The 21111-nt window shown below is 39.6% G+C and overlaps 2 protein-coding genes across 6 annotated transcripts; one reads left to right on the forward strand and one right to left on the reverse strand.

Annotated features, from left to right (window-relative positions):
• The first annotated feature begins 4574 nt into the window (after window positions 1-4574).
• Window positions 4575-18508, forward strand: LOC115675249 (E3 ubiquitin-protein ligase UPL7). 5 transcript variants are annotated; one of them, XM_030597850.2, is made up of 15 exons: window positions 4575-4753; window positions 5119-5241; window positions 5625-5865; window positions 7442-8031; window positions 9552-10535; window positions 10618-10946; window positions 11468-11746; window positions 11842-12094; window positions 13166-13336; window positions 13417-13509; window positions 13877-13984; window positions 15031-15147; window positions 16470-16559; window positions 16689-16800; window positions 18030-18508. In XM_030597850.2, exons 1-14 carry the CDS (start codon window positions 4715-4717, stop codon window positions 16770-16772), a joined length of 3501 nt encoding a protein of 1166 aa, XP_030453710.1. In that variant the 5' UTR covers window positions 4575-4714; the 3' UTR covers window positions 16773-16800; window positions 18030-18508. The 5 variants fall into 5 exon arrangements, with proteins under 5 accessions (XP_030453710.1, XP_056159592.1, XP_056159591.1 ...); XM_056303617.1 differs by having other exon boundaries at window positions 18076-18508; XM_056303616.1 differs by having other exon boundaries at window positions 18079-18508.
• Window positions 17370-19534, reverse strand: LOC115675257 (GDSL esterase/lipase At5g03820-like). Its single transcript, XM_056303620.1, has 5 exons — window positions 19206-19534; window positions 18971-19101; window positions 18628-18861; window positions 18067-18322; window positions 17370-17747 (listed from the first exon to the last, which is right to left on the reverse strand). The coding sequence occupies exons 1-5, from the start codon at window positions 19465-19467 to the stop codon at window positions 17554-17556; spliced, it is 1077 nt and encodes a 358-aa protein (XP_056159595.1). The 5' UTR covers window positions 19468-19534; the 3' UTR covers window positions 17370-17553.
• Window positions 19535-21111: the final 1577 nt, after the last annotated feature.

The raw sequence follows: 21111 nt of genomic DNA on the forward strand, positions 1-21111 counted from the left end.
TTTGTGCTCTGCATGAAAATTGTTATCAAGATGTTTTCTATGAAATATCCAAAATTCAGAATTTTTGGAGTTGAATTACTATTTATTTTGAAAGGATTTCGGTTGCTGTGCAACCGCCCATAACAGCCCCGGTTCTGTGCAAGTTCGGTTTTCTCTCTCTCCGGGACTATTCGGTGTTATTGTTGCATATGAGAGGCGCGGCTTTTTGTTAGATGAGTACAGATTTAGTGGCATTTGACTAATCGAAAAGATGAGAATTGGTTTGAGTGCTTGAATGCTCGTGTGATCATATAATGCCCTGATGCGTCTTACGCGGGGATTTAACCCATCTTGATGCATTTTACGCGAGACGATGCTCGATTTATCGGATGCCCGGCGAGGGCCTGGATGCCAATCGTGGTGGAGGCCGGATTGATGCTCCTCATAGAATGTCGTCTTGATGTGTTTAACGCGGGACGTTGCTGTCGCCGACGTAGCGGGACGATGCCCGGTTATGCCGAAAGATCGATAACCTGATGCGTTTTACGCGGGTTCGAGGGAGTCCGAGGGGCCGTTGATAATCTGGACTTAGTGAGTGCGATATGCATTATGGAATGCCATGTTTGAGACTAATGTTGGGCATGACTAGATTATTAAGTGTGCTATGCATATTCATGCATTGATTTGGGTTGTTATGCTCGATGAGTATTTGCCATGTTGTGGCGGTTCTCTAACGTGCAGGGCTTGTGTATGTGCCAAGGCGAGGTAAGGGCGCCTATGATTGATGTGGCACGTTGATTGATAGAATTGCATGTTTAGAACTGTCCGAAGGTACGCGTTAACCTAAGCGAGACTTAGGTAGTTATTTATTGAGATTTATTCTCATTATTGTATCCCAAACATTTCAAACCCCCGACCATGAACCTGAATGGTCCATCGCAACGTTTTAGGGTACCGATGCATATGGAGCATATGTTGACGGAATACCCGGTGGGAGAGGATAGGATTTACATTAGGCACGCTAGCACTGTTTAGGTAGACGAGGGCGAGACCTTTTGGAAACCACATACCTTTTTGGCTTGGTTCTATCGGGATGGAGACGAGTTGTTTGGTCCACTCCGCGGATTTGATGTTCCCCCTGATGACGGAGTAGAAGAGTGGGACCCCATGGAGATCCTTCCACCAGGGGGAGTTGTTACTAGTCCGGACACCGGTCCTAAAGATTCGGATCCCGAGTCGAAGCCTATGGAGTCTGACCCCGAGCCGGAGCCTGTTGAATCCGAACCCGAGCCGTCGATCCGGGATTGCCTAAGTCCTTCGATTCCGATCTACGGACGCCGCCTGAGTAGCATGGGGGTGATTGATAGGTTTAGAAATCCAGACTTTAGAGAAGCCCTCTTTTGATTAAAGGAGTTAGGCTAACCAACCACCTGACCCTTTTTGTTACACGTGGTCCGCAGTTAATTGCCTCATAGAAGGCTTGCAAGTGTATATGTCGTTACTAATTTTATGTTTATAAAAGTATTTCATTGATGTGTATCAAATGTCTCTCTACTATCCCGTTTAATTGTATGTTGTATGGCGAGTTCGAGTTTGCTTTCGTTTGCGTTATCATTGTGATTCGATTGGGTCAACGACAAGTCCTGGAATGTCGCATACTTAACGACCTAGGCGGAATGTTGCGTGCTCGTGGGGATCGGGGCGTGACACTTTGAGTCTCGATATCATGCATACATGCATATGTGTTTTGTTTTGCAGGTTCTAAATAATCCTCAACAAATGAATGAAATGAAAGATGAATATGGTGTAATTCATTTTTCACCCTTCTAAAAAATCAGAAATGATCGTTCTACATGATGAGCCAAAAGAGGAGTAACTCAGTATCGATTCCAATTTACCCTTCATGAATTCTTTTCTGACTTGTACTATTTTTTTTATTGATAGGAGTTATTAAGCATTCAAGAAAGGGAAATCAAGTGAAGGGTAAATTGTATTGATTCCACTTTTCCATTTTGATATCATTCTTGACTTGGTTCTCTTTTCTCATAGGAGAACATCCAGATGTTTGAAAATAAATGCGAGAGAAAGGTAATGTTGTATCATTTCCAATTCTCCAATCCTTAAAGAATCATGTTCTAATACATTCTTTCTCATTCTTTTATAGGGTTGCCAAGTTTCCATGCCACAGGTAAGTACCCTTCACCCTAAAATCAAATGGAAATCAAATGAAGAAGTTTCGTCACAAAGAAAGATTCTTTAATGTTTTTTCAAAAACAAGCACAAAAGTGAAAATTGAGAAAAACAAACACAAAAGTGAAAATTGAGAAAACAATTTTGTGTAAAGGTTTTGAACATCATCTTTATCCAAAAATTGTCTTTATGCTTGGTGGATCAATCATTTTGAATCAAAATTCCCTGCGAAGATTAATCAATTCTAATGATCTCAACAAAATGAAAGCGAGAAATACTTAGAATGAGGAAATGCGAGCCATTTCCAAACACGTCCTATAAACATTTTGAGAGTTGAACAGAAAAGAAAAATCCGTGTCGTTTAAAGACAAGAGATTCATTCACTAAAGTACATTGATCACAATGAAAAGAAGCATTTATTTCCTCTATCTTACACATTACAGGTGTCCATAGTTAGCGGTAGAATTGATGGGCTGGGCAAAATAAATGAATTTAATAAGGGTAACTGGGTTGAATAGTTAATATGGGCTGAAATGAATAAGAAATTGAAATATGAGAATTTGGGCTTTATTCAGACCAAGCCCAAGAGCCTGCCCGAGTTGACCCAACTCAGACCTTTTGGGTCCGGGTCAGACCAGCGAATCGGGCGGGGTTCCCCTAACCCTGTTCAAAATCCATTTTCCCAAAATAAAAAAAATATAAAACATATAAAAATTCAAAAATTCAGAAAAATGAAAAAATATGGGAGAAGCTAAAAAAATGTAGAATTCTCTTAGTTTAGGGCTTTTCATATATACTTTAAACTTGAACAAAAAAATTTGATCCCAAAACTGAATAAGCCTTTACGGCTTTACTTTATGAATTTTTAATTGCCTTTTCTTTTAGAGACGGTTTTAGGTTGCTGTTTGGGCAATTTCATTTTGATTTCATTTGATTGCGTACTTTAAATACATTGCTCATTGTTCTTTTTAGAATGGTTAGAATGAAATTTAAAATTCTCGATTAGTAAAAAACTTCCATGACATGTTTGGTTAATAAATAGTCAAGTTTAGGTACCGAAAGGGCTTTAGTTGAAAAAACTAGTATAATCAAGTTCCCGATCCCTAAGAATCTCTGGTGGCTAATGTTTTCGAAATGACATTCCCGCATCTCGATTAGGGTTTCTAGCCGACCCTTAATCGTGGCTAGTGGCGACTCCAAATTGAACATGTAAATTTAAATAATCAATGTCACGTGAGGTATGGACTGAAGAAGAGTCCCATAAAATACCTCTAAACCTATACTCCCCGAGGCGGCCCTCGAGAGGTAGATCACGACGAGGGTTTTTCATGGTATTAACCCTTTTAAAAGTTACAAAACACTATTTGCATTTCGAAAAACCCCAACCTAAAGTCCTTTGCATTTTCATAATGACCGTCTCCAAAAGCTGATCTAAACGCACCCGTGATTTTCCAAGGAAGTTAAGAACAAATAGTGCTCATGGGATTTGGCGAGACTAAGTTTGGGTTTTGTTGTTCTAACTTTTGTTCTTGTTATTCACCTTAAACTTAAAGGGCAATATACCGATTCCGGTGTCTTTTGTACTATGAACCAAACCTAAAAAAAAGAGACATTACTCGCCTATCCAATGGTGAAGCTCATAACTTCTATTAATTTAAGATCCTTATAGTTAGCATTGGAAGACTTGAGAGGTAAAAATGTATCGATAATCAGTAGAGGAGGGAAGAAATCGCAATTGAAGAGTCGAAAAGAGCCTCTAACAAATTCAAAGAAAAGATAATTTATATAATTCATCAACTCTTTATTACCATAATACCTAAATCCGTAGTATTCTCTCAATTTGAATTGAACTTTGGCATTACATATGTTAACGAGAGAACCTATTTGTACCCTTTAGTTTTATCCCCTCTTTTGGAAAAAAAGATCCTTTTTATACTAAGCGGACCAAAATACCTCTTTAATTTACTCTCTTACTGGTTCTCTTCCTCCTGTCTCCTCTCAAGGGATTCTCGTTGAAATATTCAACTTTGATGCTCTTCTGAAAGAAATTATAGTAGCTAGAAAATTTCTTTCGGGAGAAGATTTAAGGAATGAATCTTATTGATTTCACTTCATCCGCATTTACTAGTCTTCAAAAACCCTCTCTTGTCCTTCTCTTTCTACATCAGCATTGTGACATCCTAAAGTAAAATAGCATTGACGTGCCAAAAGTGCAATCGAGTCCTAAAGAGAATCATTTCATTTTTACGCCACTAAAAAAATTAAAATTTATTTTTGTCAAGTGAATGGAAAAAGCCAAAAAGTTCATTCTCCTGAAATTGGCGGGTCGGATTCCAATGGGCTATAATACGGGTTCAATCCCCCGGCCCGGACGGAGCCCAAGAAGTACAGGACACGAGAGAGAGAATTACGAATATCAAAATGGAAGAAGACAAACGATGGCAGGGATGATTCAAATTGTAGTTGCAGCAAGAGCGAAGTCGCGAGAGATGTGATCAAGAACAGCAACTTCTTCTCCTTCCTCCTGTTGTTGGTGATCTAGGTGATGGTCTCATCCGCCATGGACCCACCTCGCAAACAACAGGTTACTCTCTCTCTCTCTCTCTCTGATTAGCTCGCTCGCTCGCGTACTGCTGAATTATCGATTCTGGGTCGACTTCTTTTGCTCCCCTTGGCAAGACGTGTGGTTATTCGTGGGTTAGTGTGTTAAATTCACGCGGAATGGGTTCTGATTATCTGTTGGTCGCGCTGGATTTTGGGTCGCTTGGAATTGGTGCATTTTCGCGCGGCAATTGCTAGGCCTAAGCAAAGAAGTGATGTTAGAGTAATTAGATGTAGTCTGGCTCTTGTGGGGGGGATCAGTTTTTGAGTGATGGAGCCTCCTTAATCTGTTCATCTTGATTGTGTGCCGTGATTGGTGTTGAGATTGTTGCTCGGTGGTCAAATCAGGTTTCGTTGAGGGGTGCGAGCGCCAGGGAGATTACGAGGGATGCTCTTCTGGAGAAGGTGTCTCAGGAGAGGGAAGCCCGGAGCTACGCAAGACGTGCCAACGCAGCTGCTCTGTTCATTCAGGTGCGTTGCTCCTTTTGGGTCTTAACTTTTTGTACTGTTACACTGAAGTACCGAGCAGAGATGCACTTGTTCGAATTTTTGATGTTGTGGCGTTGAGGCTGTTGAATTAGAAGAGTGCAGGACCGTATCGTCTAACCTATCGCTCGTAAGAGATTTCCTTTCGATTCATCTAGTTCCTTTTTGTATGTGGTCTGGTGTAGAGGACCTTTCTTTAGGATGAACGACCTATGTCTATTGGATGTACTGGTAGGTAATGCTACAGCATTTACTGATTCGTTATGCTGATTAATCTTGCTTTCCGTAATCCAGACCATTTCCATTGATGTGTAAAGTGGAATTTCTTCTCTGCCAATATGAACATATTTGCTTCCATGTTTTTTCAGAGAGTATGGAGGCGTTTCTATGTGACAAGAATGGCAGCTTTGCAGCTTCGAGAAGGATGGGAGACCTTGGTGGATCATCAATCTGGTTTGATGACCAGAACATGGATTTCTTGCAGCCTTTTGCGACCTTTCCTATTCTTTGTTAGATGTTTGTCAGTCCAGCGTCAGACTATTCAACCCAGAGATATTGCCTGCATGCAGAAGTGCTTTAAGATTCTATTGGAAAGTATTCACTCTACTGGTATGGTAATTAGTAACTTTGCGAGAATCAAGAACAATGATTTATTATAGTTTCACTTTCCTTATACATCAAATTGGGACTGATTTGAAATTAAAGAGTAGCTGTTAGGTCAATTGTGTGTTCCAATGCTACCAAGTTGATTGAGTACTGGATGATTTGGAGCTTCATGTGCCTTGTTAGGGGAAGTTAGCAAGTGCTTTCACTAGTCGTAGTATGGTTTCCTTTTTTTTTTTTTTTTTTTTCAGTTTTAAAAACCCATAAGTTAAGATGTATATTCTGGCAAGGCCATGGGTGGGCCCATGATGTTGGCAGGCGTCGCTGTCCCCCAAGCCACTAGCTGCTTGGTGCAATTTTTATCAATCATTTGCTATATTATCTGAGATTTCAAGTACTAATTGTTGTAATTTACATATGTTTAAAGTTTCTATTCTTGCCACTCTAAGATCTTGTGTCTGCCAGTAATTGTCGAGGCCTTCTCAGTTTCTTTTGGAGGCATGTCTGAGCAGAACAGTACACTGAACCTCGTAAAAAATTACAGTACTTTAATTTGGAGGTGGATTTTAAGAGAGATTCACATTTTTGATTAAATGCTGCACATATTCTTAACAGGCTATATAGGGAAGATTAGTTGTTTTATTTCTTTCAAAATTTTGATCTAGTTGTTCGAGAAAGTAGCAATCACAGTGGACAGAATCTGCAATTATATAGGATGAGGAGACAAGTCTCTACATATTATGCTTTTTGTCTCTTGTCTTCAAATTTTATGTGGAATACCTTGAAATATCTTATTGTCATTATAGGTCAAGCCGATAAATAAGGGTCAGTCGATCAAGCTGATAAATAAGTGTCACAAACTATAGTGTTCCAAAGCCTAGTATCCATTGTTCGTAGAGAATGTTTTACAAGCAGTGTAAATTACAATATAAAATTCCCTTCTCCACATGGATTATTTAATGACAATAAGTCGCTTAAAGAAGACTGAGTCTGTTGGATTAAATGATAATCTAAAGGCCTGTGTTTCTTAAATAGGTAGCAGATTGTCCCCAGGTTATGAAATGGTTCAAAATTTCAATGTTGATGAAACAGTGACTCTTGCTCAGGGTAATATTTGTTTACTTGGCCAATCTTCTCTGTAGTGGCCAGAGTCTATGAGGCAAAGCTATGTTGCTTACAGTGGCCACATACTCGATTCCCTTCCTCTCCCCCCATCATACACTTGCAGAAATTGCTGCTTTGTTAAAGAATGATGTCGAATGGTGTCTTGAGCTGATTTTCCTTGTCGTCTTGAGTTAGAGTGTAAAGTTGCCTTTTTACTGTACTTTATTGCCTGTTTACTGCATAAGTGGTCCATTGTAAGTAGACACTGTATCTAAAATAGGGAATCCTGGTGCACAACGCTTCCCTCATTGGGGGGGTTTGGGAAGGGGTTGATGTACAGTCTTGTGGTTGATTTTCCAGAGTGGTTGTTTCCGCACACCCATCATTAAAATTGTTAATGTTTCTTTTGGATTGGCTTTGTTGTTGGGTGCATATCAAGTTATGTCAAATTAGATGCTTTTGCCTTTGCATTCTGTAGATCTGAGGAGAAACTTCTGCTGCTTGGCCATCGGCACGCTTGAAGAGAGAAGGACCTGGAATTATCAGGCACAGAAGCTGATCGCACTGTGCTCCTTCGTTCTTGCATCATGTGACACAAATTATCCTGGATCAAAAGATATGGTTGTTCTTACCTCATTAGCAATGCGTCTACCAGTCGTCTTAACTGATCTGAATGGATGGAAGATTTTACCTCAGGATCATATCAGGGATGTCGATCTAGCAGTCAAGAATTTGATCTGCTATATGGGAAGTAAAAGTGGGCTTTACATATCTGTTAGAAAGTACATTATGAAACTGGATGTTCTTTTGCCATCACAACATGGTGGTATGATACAGACCGAAGATAGATTCTTGATCACGGCAAGTGCCTTAACTTTAGCTCTCCGGCCATTTCATGAGATAAAGTCCAATAAAGATGGACCAAGCCTTGTGGATATTCAGTATGCTCCAAAACAGTACTGTATATCTCTCCTGACAATTCCTTGGCTTCTTCAACGATTACCAGCTTTTCTGGTACCTGCTTTGAAGCATAAGTCTGTTCTTTCACCATGCTTCCAGACTCTTCTGGTAAGGTTTATCCAACAGCCACGTAAAGATTCTTTTCCATTGGTTTTTGGCATGTCAGATTTTCTAACTGTATTTGGTTTGCTTTTACCTAGTCCTTTTTGCTTCTTCAAAAATTTGTTTTTAGTTTAATTTGCAGTACCTAGAAAAGGGTGTGCAGGGTAAGTGGGTATGCGATAGGACCAGTTTGGCTGGACTTCTTATGAGCAAAAAGTTGCTTAGTGATTTTCTGCCAATTCTTAAAACATTACTCAAACTTTGAGAAGTTGTAATAATTATATACATCTATTTGTCAATATTTGTAAAGTTTAAAAGGTTACAGACATATAAAATCAATTCGTGAAAGCCACAACATATGAGAAAAGTAAAAAGCAAAAGTTGCATGGTCCAGTGATCAGGATACTATTTTAATTCTTTGCTCAAGAGTCGGATTCCTCATCTTTTGGTACAAAGAATCTGAAACTGTATCTTGCTTGATTGGACATAGAGTCAACCACTTGCCCTTGCTTATTCTTTTTTTTTTTTTTTTGATCGAAGCCCTTGCTTATTCTAAAATGTTCTTTTCTCACTGTAATATGGTGGAGATGTGCAAAATTGGATATTGCGAGTTTTTTGTTCAAGCCACATGTATGATTGGACATAGAGTCAACCCCTTCCCCTTGCTTATTCTAAAATGTTCTTTTCTCTGACATTGCTCCATCGTAAGCTTGTGCGCTTTACATAATGATACAGCTTGATCAGTTTTTTAGGATATGATGACTGGGGATGTGCACGACTTTTTTCCCTCAAGTTTTCCGAATGACATCTCCCTGTAGATATAGTGGAGATGTGCAAAATCGGATATTGTGAGTTAATTGTTCAAGCCACGTGTATGTCATAAGGATTTTCTACTTAAAATTTAATACATAGTCGGTTACTTCAAAAGCTTAATCTGGTAGGTGGAGGGAGAATACATGTATATAGGGCCATATATAAAGGCCATAGACAAGATACTTTAACACCCCCTTTCATGTGCAAACAAAATTGATAATGGCTCATAGAATTAATGGGGTTGCACACACGAAATAAACTGGGATGAAACTTTGGTAACTTGAGATTAAGTGCGTAGCCGTTTGCTCTAAAAGCTTGAGGCAGTAGGTGGAGGGAGACTGCATGTGTATAAGGCCCAATACTCCATAGATAAGCAATGCGGGGTTCTTTAACAACCTTAACCTGTCTTGAGCTGTTCACATTTTTTTCTTAAGTTTTCATAGGAGATATTCTGCTGATTTATCTCTAATCTTATATCTCTGCTAATAACATGCACATTCTGCAAAATGGGCAGATACAGTATTGTGCCTTTGTATTTTTCACCCTTTATCTCTTTCTTGGTTAATCATTGATTTGATATTACGTTTTGAGTAAACATGACCCGCTACCTTCTATCGGAAACCCTCCAGTGCATAATAATCACTTGTTTAATGAAACTATTACATAGCATTTAAATTCATGGGCACTGATCAAAATTTGGCAGGTGATGGCAGATGTTGAGAGGAAAGCTTTTATCCGACATGTCAGATATTCATCAGCAAGGGACTCTCTGTTGGCATAAGGCAATTCCTCCAGTTGGTTGGGCTCTTGCAAATGTCATATGCCTAATGACAGGGAATGACAATGGTTCTCTAGACACTCCGTTATTTTGTCAAGATGTAGAACATGGATTATATGTTCGAGTTGTTATTACTCTAGCAGAGAACTTTTTGGATTGGATTGATAATGCTAGATCCTTCAGAAAGGAAAATCAGAGATGTGAATGTGACCGTGGAACTTTTGAGGGGTCCACTGATTTATCTATCTTTAAGAGAGAGTCCATATTGGGGCTTTCAGAAAGGTCTTACGTGGACTTACTGAGGCCTGTTTATCATCAATCACATCTGACAGACCTTTTGGCTGTCTTGAGTACAGATACGGGTGCTCAGCGAGCTGAAATGCTGGCATCGGAGAATTTGGATAATTTGGGAAAGTTGGAACTGGTTCACATTTCGTACTTCTACTCTTATATCCTCAGATTATTTTCTGTACTGAACCCTGTGGCTGGATCATTGCCTATCCTTAACATGCTATCCTTTACTCCTGGATTTCTTGTCAGCTTGTGGGGATTGCTGGAAACTAATCTTTTTCATGGTTCCTCTGATTGCGCAAGAGATCATCCAGGGAGCAGAAAAAGTGGCACTTCTGACGTAAGACAGCAGACATCTAAGTCTGGTGGCGGTAAATGGACCAGTGTACTGCAGATAATCACTGGCAAGTCTCAGGCCAGTACTGGTAGTGGTCTTACGGACTCGACTGATTCTCATATTAGGTCTGGCCTGGTGGATGAAGATTCTTGTGATGTGTGGGATGTAGAGCTGCTGAGGTCTGGCCCTCAAGGTCTTTCTAAAGATATGTCTTGTCTGCTGCATCTGTTCTGTGCAACCTATTCGCACCTACTGCTTGTCCTTGATGACATAGAGTTCTATGAAAAACAGGTAATCAGGTTCAGGATTTCTTTTTCCAGATAATCTTAGGCCCTGTAAATGATTTTTGATAGGTAGTTTCTCCATGGGCTAGGTTCCTTTCAAGCTCGAGGAGCAAAGGAGAATTACATCGGCACTCAATACACTTGTTTATAATGGCTTATCGCGTAGCAGTTGTCTGCAGAATAAACCAATGATGGAGTCTGCAACCCAGTGCTTGCATTTAATGTATGAAAGGGATTGCAGGCACCACTTTTGTCCCCCTGATTTGTGGCTTTCACCTGCCAGAAAGAGCCGGCCTCCTATTGCAATAGCTGCGAGAACTCATGATGTTCTTTCAACTAAATCAGATGATTTATTGTTGGTTTCCAGCATGGGTTCTATTATCACAACTATGCCACATGTATATCCATTTGAAGAAAGGTAAGTAGAGAGTTATCAGAAGGCTATGTTTCACTTTTATGTCTTGATATTTCTTTCTTTTTCACCTTTTCTTCTCCTGTGCAGTTTTTTATAACATTTCTTTCAACATTTTTCTCAATAAATAACCTATATCGCCCTGGTCAGCCATTTATCGATAACTTTCAATTATAATGCATGCAAAAAGTTTCTCATGCTACACAATCCACATGATCCAGCTCTTAAATGTGGAGACAGTCACAGTGAAGATGAGACTAAAATTTACAGTATACCACTAAGTTAATGAAAGACAAATACACAATTTTTCACCATGTGAGAAGCTGCAAACTGGCTGTAAGAGAGCAGCTGACCTGTCGCAACAGCTTGTGCATTTGCACCTTTTCTTTCAAGGAGATAACTGGCAGGACTTTTAATTTATTGATGTCCCTCCATTGTTATATGTTGTATCAACATGATGATGCTTTAAACTTCATTTTTGGTGACCAGCCTGATATGTATTATTGAAGTGCTTACCATGGTTGCAGAGTTGAGATGTTCAGAGAATTTATCAAGATGGATAAAGTCTCTCGAGTCATGGCTGGTGAAGTAGCAGGGCCTGGTTCTAGAAATATTGAGATAGTCATTCGGAGGGGGAATATTGTTGAAGATGGATTTCGACAATTAAACACCTTGGGTTCAAGATTGAAGTCATCTATCCATGTATCCTTTGTCAGTGAATGTGGACTTCCAGAGGCTGGTCTAGACTATGGTGGATTGTCTAAGGAGTTCTTAACAGATTTGTCAAAAGCTGCCTTCTCCCCCGAGTAAGTTTTACATGGTCCCTTTTTCCTTTCTTTTCTTCTTTGTATACTCTTTTCCCAGGAGAAACCATTCATGGGAATCTTTTTAATCGTTGAAGGTATGGACTATTCACCCAAACCTCAACTGAAGACCGGCTTCTGATGCCAAATATATCTGCAAAGTATCTCGAAAATGGATTGCAGATGATTGAATTTCTTGGAAGGATTGTTGGCAAAGCTCTCTATGAGGGAATATTGTTAGATTACTCTTTTTCACACGTCTTTGTGCAAAAGTTGTTGGGGCGATACAGCTTCCTTGATGAACTGTCAACACTTGATCCTGAGGTTTATAGAAATCTCATGTATGTCAAGGTAAATCCTTGTCAAAACTTGGTAATATCATTTCCACCTCATTTGTGTAGTGTAATCTCCTGTTGATTTACTTGTTGCTGAAAGGTTAAGGTGTTGATTCAAATTTCAAGTAGCATTTGCAGTCATCATATTGCAACTATCTCTAAAATGTTCTTCGAGGGTGATGTGTATACTGCAAGACATATTAAAACAAGGAGAAAAAATTGAAACAAAGTGACTGAGCTATGAGTTTTCAGTGGATCCGATCACCCAAGTACCTTTATCAAGCACCCTTTCGAGTGAAATCCAATGACTCTCTAATTTTCAAAACCACAACATCTGCTGCCCAAATGTATGAACGACAATGACAACTTTAATAGCATAGTCACATGTAGCCAGTGTGGTTAGGTGATTGATAATGAAATCTAGCCTAATATAATTCATAATTAAATCTAGCCACATATACTTGAACACATGATAAAAAAGTTTGACGAATATAATTTTCCCTTCTCATCACATACCTATTAAGCCTAGCTAAATAACGTCACAGTTTACGTTGCATTTTCCTCATTTTGGTTTAGCATGCAGCAAAGACTATGTTAAGCATGACTTGAAATCGGTACTAGACATTCATGATGTCTTATTAGAGAGAGAAGGATTTATTGAAAATTTTATGTATTCCTGATTATAAGCACAGAGAGATAAGGTATAGCAATAGTAAATAATGCTAACCAGAAGTTTCCCTAGACGAGGATTGCATGTAGCTTATAACTAATACAAGTTCAGTGCCCGGGACTGAACTAGCATTAAAAGTAGAGAATGTGAAGGATAGCGGGGTAGACCAATGATACTACAATGACGCATGGGAGACTTCACCTATTATTTTGTGCGTTCCGGTTTTCTTGCAACTTGGCTGTCCTCTTCTATCATCTGATCTAACCTTCTGCAGATAGGATTTTGGAGAGTTTAAAAAGTTGAAGTTAAATTTTCTGTGTTAGTTGTACACTAGATTATGTTGTTTTGCTGGTAATTTGTTCTGTCTATTTATTAGAATCAACTTTGTATGATACTTGGTTGGTGTAACTTCGACAGCACTTCGATGGTGATGTAAAGGAACTCTCTCTGGATTTTACAATTACAGAGGAATCTTTTGGTAAAAATCGTGTTATTGAACTCAGACCAGGTGGCAGGGATATCTGCGTGACAAATGAGAACAAGATGCAGTATATTCATGCAATTGCAGATTATAAACTTAATCGGCAGGTGAATCATACGTTTGTACGTTGTACTTAAGTTTCCATTTTGTATACTAGATTTAACTCTCCGTTCTTGCCAAATTGTAGATATTGGCATTTGCAAATGCTTTCTACAGAGGGTTAACTGATCTTATATCACCATCGTGGCTTAAGTTATTTAACGCAACTGAATTTAATCAGGTATCTTCCCGTCACCTGACTCATTTGAACTGTTCTGTTGTGTCGTGGATATTTTAAGCTGCTGTGGGCCTCCATGAACTGACTTAAGTAGTTCTTCTATCATGGCAGTTTTTTGTCTTTCGTAGAGTTTGCTAACTTTTTATTGCTTAAGACAGCCGAGTTGCCTCTTTTTGCATATTAATATATTATCCTTGATTGAAAAGATTGTCACCATACTGTTGAGTCCAAACTGCTCATGGATAACTGGAGCACACTGATTTTGAGATATCTTGTTTTGTTAGCTGTTTGACATATTCCTTTTCGTCATAATCTAGGTTTTCATTGTTCCTTTGTTAAAGAAATACTGATATTTGATGTATTGGCACAGTTGCTTTCTGGTGGATACCATGATATTGATGTCGACGATTTGAGAAGTAATACACGCTATACTGGTGGTTATTCTGAGGGAAGCCGGACAGTAAAACTTTTCTGGGAGGTATATGAACTGCAAAGGAAGCTGTTTACATTCAGATAGTGTTTACCCTTTGTCCTGTATAATGATACTGCATATTTTGCATTTACCTATGTCTGTTTATTTGCTTTTTCAAAGCTTAGTACGGAGTTATGATACTTTTTTCTCAATACTGATTCTTAGCTTTTGCATGGGGATGTCATGTATCCTCATTCAGTCGGTTTGTGCACATTGGCTTCTCAGTCATCTGTTCTTAATGGTTGACTTTGTCCCTAGGCCTATAGGAGCCACCTTTTCTTCTCTTTAAGGAAGAAATGAAGGAACAGACTGAGGGAAGGAGGGTTGGTATTAGTACTGCTGCACTAAGGCTTCAATATGATAGATGTATGTACCAGTGGAATCAGATGGCTGGCAGCTACTGTTTTACCTGTAATGTATAGTTTAGGCCTTAGGTAATTCAACTGACGGGAAACTCAAATTCTTTTCCTCTTTTTTGTGGAAAATTTAATGTTCTATACATGGATTTTATTACATAAAGTACCTGTGATTTTTCTTCCAATTGATTCAGAGTGCATAAATTTTCTACATGATGCAGCTCCTTAAAGAAATATACAGGGACATTTTCCTGAACTTCCTGAGTTATTCCTGACAGTAAGAGAATATGGTAGCGTCTATCCAATATTTCCTTTTGTCTTCCCCTGGATTACAATCTCCTCAGTTACAACTAGTATTAGTTGTAGGACACCAATACACGAGCCTTGAGGATTACAATAAAACCCACTGATTATTCTAGTTGAATCTATGCTAGTCAAACATCGATGTTTAATAGCATAAGTGTCAATGCTATTGCATAGATGGAAGAGATCTTCTTCAAGTTTTTTGTATCTTTGGAATGCTGTATAGAATTTGATATTCACCTGATTTTCTGCTTTGATGTAATGGTAAAATGATTTGATTTTGTTTTTTCGAGCTGTAATCATGCACAGGACAAGCATTCTGCCTTACTTTCTAAGCAGTTGTTTTATATTTAAAATTAAAATAGTTTTGTTTTTCCTAAATTTTTGCTGCAGGTAATGAAAGGATTTGAGCCAAAGGAGCGGTGTATGCTTCTTAAGTTCGTGACAAGCTGTTCTCGAGCTCCTTTACTGGGGTTTAAACACTTGCAGCCAACTTTTACTATTCATAAGGTTTGCTTGTGATCCGGTTGTTTCCATGTGGTATTTGCCTCTTGATTAATAGTTTTGTTTGCAAGATCTTGTTCCTTTGTCTTTTGTTTCTTCATGGAATGGAAGAGGCAACAAAATACGTAGACAAATAAAAATTCCACAAAAACTTCCATGTGTGTTTGGACACGAAGACTATGCCACGAAATGGAAGCAGCTATAGCTATGAAGTAGCCAGAAGCTTGTAATGTTCCAAAATAAGCATGAGATGAATATGTTAGTCAAAAGAACTCTGATTGATTCCTATTCTAAGTCCTGTGATTCATGTGGCTTATGTCGGGGCGATCTTGGTTATCATATCCTCTTTATCTTCTCTAAACTGAACTTCCATAACATCGAATTTAGCTGAAGTTTGGTGGTGGCATGTGAGTGGAAAAGAGATAACTTAGCTTGAGCGTGTTTGAAGAGTAGACCTACCATGTTTATGCATCTTCTTCTGGTTCAAATGTCTATGAACTCAAGATGCCTGCAAAATGTTTCGCATAAAAGTTCTGAACTTTTTCTTGATTATATGTGAACGATTCCTTTAATTTTCACTGGCACTTGTAATCATGTCATGCGTATTGCTACACAGTGGTAGATGTGATGCTTCTACAAAGGTTTGGCATTGGCAATTACGAAATATTTGAGGTTAACATACAATATAGTTTGCATTTTATGTATAGAATGAAGGGATTATCTATCTAGATATGTTAGAGGTAGAGCAACTTATGGCTGGAGCCTTGGCACAACAGCAAGTTGCTCCAATTTGATAGGGAGGTAGTTAAGGTCATTTAATAGCCTCTCTGTTACGCAGATGCAAGACTGCATACATATGACTCTGGCCAGACTTCAATATGTGAACTCATGCATTAGGAGATGTGAAACTAGTTCCTTCAGAAAGCAGAACAGAGGGCAGAATGGCATGAACATTAGGTTTAGAGGTTTATGATTCCGTTCTTACTGTTGTTAATGCTGTTAGCCTAATTAAAACAAATGGGAACTCTACACCCATGAGCATGAGCAAGTTTGTTACAGCAACTATCTTCTGATCTGCTTGAAAAAAGTAACTGGACTTGCACCAGGAAAGCTGATTATTGATTATCCAAAAAATTGATGCTTCTTTTTATCCAACTTGAGGTCAAACAGGAGCAAAGATTTGATCCTTCTGACTCCCTGGTTGATTAGGGTTTATCATGGTTGTGTTTCTTGGTAGATGCCTGATCGAAGAAATTAATTGTGAGGTACTATTATCGAAATCATATATAGAAGGGAAAATCTAATCTTAAATTTCGTATGTTATGCAGGTTGCTTGTGATGTACCTGTCTGGGCAACAATTGGAGGTCAGGATGTAGAGAGACTTCCATCTGCTTCCACATGCTACAATACCTTGAAGGTAGATAGACTGGGAGCAAATTCTTTTTTTGATTCTGCACGTGCACAACTCTTGAAGGAACCAACTTTAACTTCCTTACACTACAAACTATGTGATTTATAGCAACCAGTATCTTTTCATTGGCTGCAGCTTCCCACATACAAGCGTGCAAGCACGATGAGATCAAAGCTTCTTTACGCGATTAGTTCCAACACAGGGTTTGAACTTTCTTAGCAGCTTTCTATCCACACTGCCGCTTCTGGTAATTACTCTTTTTGTGATCTGCGCATCTTAGTGGTTTAGCTTGGCAAGAGGCGGTGAATATTTGAGTGCTTTATTATATAATTAATGGTCCCACTTTACCAATAGATTGATTGGCAACGGGCATGGGGTTAATTTTTATTTTCTCTTGTTACATTGATCATGCGTGGTCTACGACTGCAGATGATTAAACCTGCAAATCATTCTTATCATTTTGAAACAATAGTTTATGCTTAAGTAGGCTAGGAACGGGTTGTACTTATAAGGTAAAGTGAAATAATATCTAATTGTAAGGGTAAGTAGACAGAGAACGTTTTCCTCTCCTTTGTAGAAGTTGCTATGAAAGAACTACTTCAAAAACACAATCTACCATACACCAAGAAATAGAATTGGATAGGATAGCTGCTTATCCCACTAATTTACCGTTGCTGCTTCTCTTTTGGCATGTTCTTGTACATATCATCACATCAATATGACATTGCCAGGGTTAAACAATCATTATTAGTCCCCTTACATGTAAGGGAAGAAAGCACGGAGGCTTTTATATTTGGAAGAAGCATCAAGCAACTGTTGCCACTAAAAGCCATGAACACTTGAAGTATATTGGAAATTCGGATCCACAAACAATTTAATGCAGACAAAATCTTTTTAACTAAAGTCATTGGAGTTCCTTATATATGCCTCGATATCCTAATTTTCAAGAGGAAAAGGCTACTATAAATTATCGTAGCTGCAATACCGATGCTTTCGACACTCAAGAAATAAGAGAGAATCCTTGAGAAAGGAGGTCTGCTGCCAAGGCCATGTTAGCAGCTTCAGAGGGATGGAATCCATCCCAAAAAACATAACCTGTAGCATTTGTGCAAGTTCCAATGGACCTTGTATTGCAAAGCAAGGATGTTTCCACAGTACCCGTTCCACAGCAAGCCTTCCTAGATTCAAAGAACCCTGTAACAAGAGACCAATTCAACAATGAAAATTAGGTTCGGTCTTCACTGTCAGTTGGCCTGGCATTGCAATGCATCTCATGTTCTCATGCAGTGGGTACAGAGACTGATGATGAGACAATAACATTAATGTGATGGAAAATATACATTCTCTATGCTTTACCACGAGATCACATACTTTATTTTAAGTCAACTTTCAGGTTAGTCTGTTCATACAGATGAATGTCTCACATATTCAGGAAGGTTTAAATGAACTTACAATGTATGGTAATGGATTATGCAGAGTATGGAGATCTTGCCCTCAGTAGTGAGTAGCTTACCGTTCTCAGCAGGTTTTGTGACCATGTCCAAGAGGGGCTGGTAGATGTCGAAGACCACAAGTTTGAGACCTGGGAGCCTGTTCTGCAAACTCTGAGATGTGCTGTTTAGTTTTTTATTGAACAAAACCGCGTCTTGGTTCAATCTTGCTACGCACTGGTCGCTTCCTGATCCAAAGAGAGTTCTGGCTGCTGGCAAACATCCAGTTGGGGGTAGGCTTGTCACTCCAATCCTCCTCGCACCCAGTCCATAGAGATTCTGCTAAAGGTGATTTTTGTGTTATAAAAGTATTTCCGATTGTGTACAAAAGATGTCTCCTTTCATAAATGAGTTTCCTATAAGTTGTCTCATAGAAAAAGAAACAGAAAACGAAAGGTTTTCCTGACGCTTGCTGTACTTTGGTGATTAATCAGTATATAATACGAGTTTGTAAAAATTGTTAGAGATTATTTCTTTCTCTCTCTGGTCTAAGTTTTATGTTTGTATGTGTGTGGAGAGTAAGTTTTATGTTTGTGTATGAGAGAGAGAGAGAGTAAAATGTATGGTTCATGTCATGAAGAGACCTGGATGAAATTGGAGTAAGAAGTCATGAGAATGTCAGAGAATTGGTCTGGCGCGTAAGCTCCATTGAGAAGGGGATCGATGTAGTAGTTCTGAATGAAGTCACTGCTCCCCGCGCTCAGAAGGTGGATCGCCCCTGAAAATATGGCGTTGGCTTTGCTCCTCCCCACCAAACTCACCACTTTGCCTTGCCAGTCCTCGTAGTAGTTCAGCTGCTGAGGCAGTGAAATAGCTTGCTGCAATTACCAACCAAAAACAGTCCACTCAGCAAATAAGTATCTTTTCGCAAGGGAAAGACACAAGCTTGCATGTTGGAGACAAGTGACTATTGAAGCCAGGACTCACATATGTCTGGGCCGTCCCGTCGTAATAGCCAGAAGCAGCCGAGGCAAAGTTGGCTCCAATCAAGAGGTTTTTCCCGGTAGCTTCGCGGCTAAGGTAAGCTGGTTGGTAGGAAGTGAATCCGAGGTTCTCGGCTGTCCATGGCAAAACATACAAACTATTAGCTCGTGTTTGTGTCTGGTCTCTCTCGGAGAGAGAGAGAGAGAGAGAGAGAGAAGCTGAATTTTGTTTTGAGTACCCGTGAAATCTGTGGCAAGCTTTCCATTGCAAAACCTGCCAGTGGGTTGGTGAGAGGCGAAGTCTCTTCCATAAGGGGGGAAGTTGGCCTTGACAAGTGTGTAGAGATTGTTGTTGTTGCCTGCATCTACCACCGAGTCCCCAAAGATGCACAGTGCAGGCACAAGAGGATCCCCATGAGCCACCGAACCAAACAATGCAAGCATTGTGAGCAATCTCAAAAGCCCTTTCACAATTCTCATTTCTCTCCTGTTTTCCTCCATCAGAGAGAGAGAGAGAGAGAGAGAGAGAGAGGTGAATGGAGAAGCAAAGGTCAGAGAGGAGGATTTAAGGAGGGATGGTCAAAAGGGTGAAATTATAACTGCACGGAGGAGAGCAGAGTCCCAATAAAGCTTTGCTCATTCCAAGGCAAAACAGCATGTTTAGTACATCCTCATCCTTTAAGAGGGCTAATGCCCCCTTGTCCTCATTCTTCATTTATTTGGTAACGGTTACCTAAAAGTGCAAGCTTTGCCCCTCATTCTTAAAAGAGCCTGCTAAATGACGAAAGATCTTGTAAAAAGTGGATCAACCGGGGCTTGCATTGCAGTGGCGGGGTCATCACGGTCGCACTCCACCACCATTGGCGTCTCCAATCACTCAAAGATCTCACAATCTATATATTCAAAGACTGAATATCTTTTACTTCGTGAAACTAAGCACAAGAAGATTTTGGAAGCTAAGGACAGACAGTAATAGACTGCAAAATTTACTCCTCAGGGAAAAGAAATCAGTTCAGATAGATCATTTCCCTCCAAGTGGCATTTACAAGCAGTGTTCTCCTTGGACTTGGAGCATCCCAGGCATTAAGTAGTCCTGATGGACCGACCTCTTTAGATAGCTGGACACAATCACAATAAAGTGGGTTCTTCAATGCTCCTGCAAACACCTGGTAACATTTGCAGTGAGTGGAGTTAATGGAGTATCTACTTCTGGACATGGCTTGGAGGAGAGCTTTTACTTGGACCCAAGTCCTAATTTGGGTGCAATCACAACCACTGATCTCGTAAGACCTATGAGCGGAGCCCGCGTAAGACCAATAAAATGAATGGTTGTGATTAATCTGATCAGCTGGCTTAGGATCCAGGCGAGAAATTTCCTGGCTGGGGTTTTGCTTTTTTCTTTAGGCTAGAGTCATTTTTCACTAAGAATATAACACAATCCATCAATTCTCTTCAATGCCCTTTCTCACTATGGTAATTTGGCGTGGGTTCATGTCGCTTTCTCTTCCCTTGAGGACTGGACTCATAGTAGCATCGAATTAACGTGTCGAGTTGAACTCAGTGGCAAGAGAGTAAGCTTACAAGCAACAAGATTTGACGATATCTTAGCTTTACACCCCTTGTCAATCTCAAAGCCAAACTGGAATGGAGGAGAAAATGACGGTTTCGATCCAATGCTTTTAGTTTCGGTTTTCATCCATTGCTGGCTCTTCTTCTATTATTAACAAGCAGATCAGTACGTGCATCATTCTCTTCACGTTAACAGATGAAGTAGGTGGCCTCTCACTGTTCTTAAGCTCTCATTCACCAAACAGCTTGTAACATTGAAAACCTAGCTGCATCCGACACATTCCTGGATCGAATTAAAGCTGAGATCGAAGACGAGGGCCTATCTAGGGTCAAGCCTAGAAATTCGGTCTTCAGCTTCTACATCGGATGACAATCTTCCAAAGGGCCTGCATAGAAATGCAATGTCGACTTGACCAAGTTCAGTAGATATAGAGTTACTGTCGAAAGAACAAGGCGTTCATTACTCCTTTATCAGCATGTGGAAAGATCTTGTGTGATTTCGTAGAAAGTTTGGTGTGCACGCCCCTATGTCAACGAACGATTCATTTATGCATGATACACAGGCCTTGTGAAGGG

The sequence above is a fragment of the Syzygium oleosum genome, unplaced genomic scaffold (assembly GCF_021117445.2).
Source record: "Syzygium oleosum isolate NSW1041296 unplaced genomic scaffold, Sole_v2.1 Sole_v2.28, whole genome shotgun sequence".
In the NCBI taxonomy this organism is placed as follows: domain Eukaryota; kingdom Viridiplantae; phylum Streptophyta; class Magnoliopsida; order Myrtales; family Myrtaceae; genus Syzygium; species Syzygium oleosum.

What these genes read in the sequence shown, in the direction of transcription:
- LOC115675249 (XM_030597850.2), top strand. Translation starts at nt 4,715, where the DNA reads ATGGTCTCATCCGCCATGGACCCACCTCGCAAACAACAG. An exon ending in CAGCTGCTCTGTTCATTCAG is followed by an intron (nt 5,242 to 5,624) that starts GTGCGTTGCTCC and finishes ATGTTTTTTCAG; the next exon opens with AGAGTATGGAGGCGTTTCTA. An exon ending in TAGAGTTCTATGAAAAACAG is followed by an intron (nt 10,536 to 10,617) that starts GTAATCAGGTTC and finishes TCCATGGGCTAG; the next exon opens with GTTCCTTTCAAGCTCGAGGA.
- LOC115675257 (XM_056303620.1), bottom strand. Translation starts at nt 19,467, where the DNA reads ATGGAGGAAAACAGGAGAGAAATGAGAATTGTGAAAGGGCTTTTGAGA. An exon ending in GCTTGCCACAGATTTCACGG is followed by an intron (nt 19,102 to 19,205) that starts GTACTCAAAACA and finishes TGCCATGGACAG; the next exon opens with CCGAGAACCTCGGATTCACT. An exon ending in CACAAAACCTGCTGAGAACG is followed by an intron (nt 17,748 to 18,066) that starts GTAAGCTACTCA and finishes CTCTTGTTACAG; the next exon opens with GGTTCTTTGAATCTAGGAAG.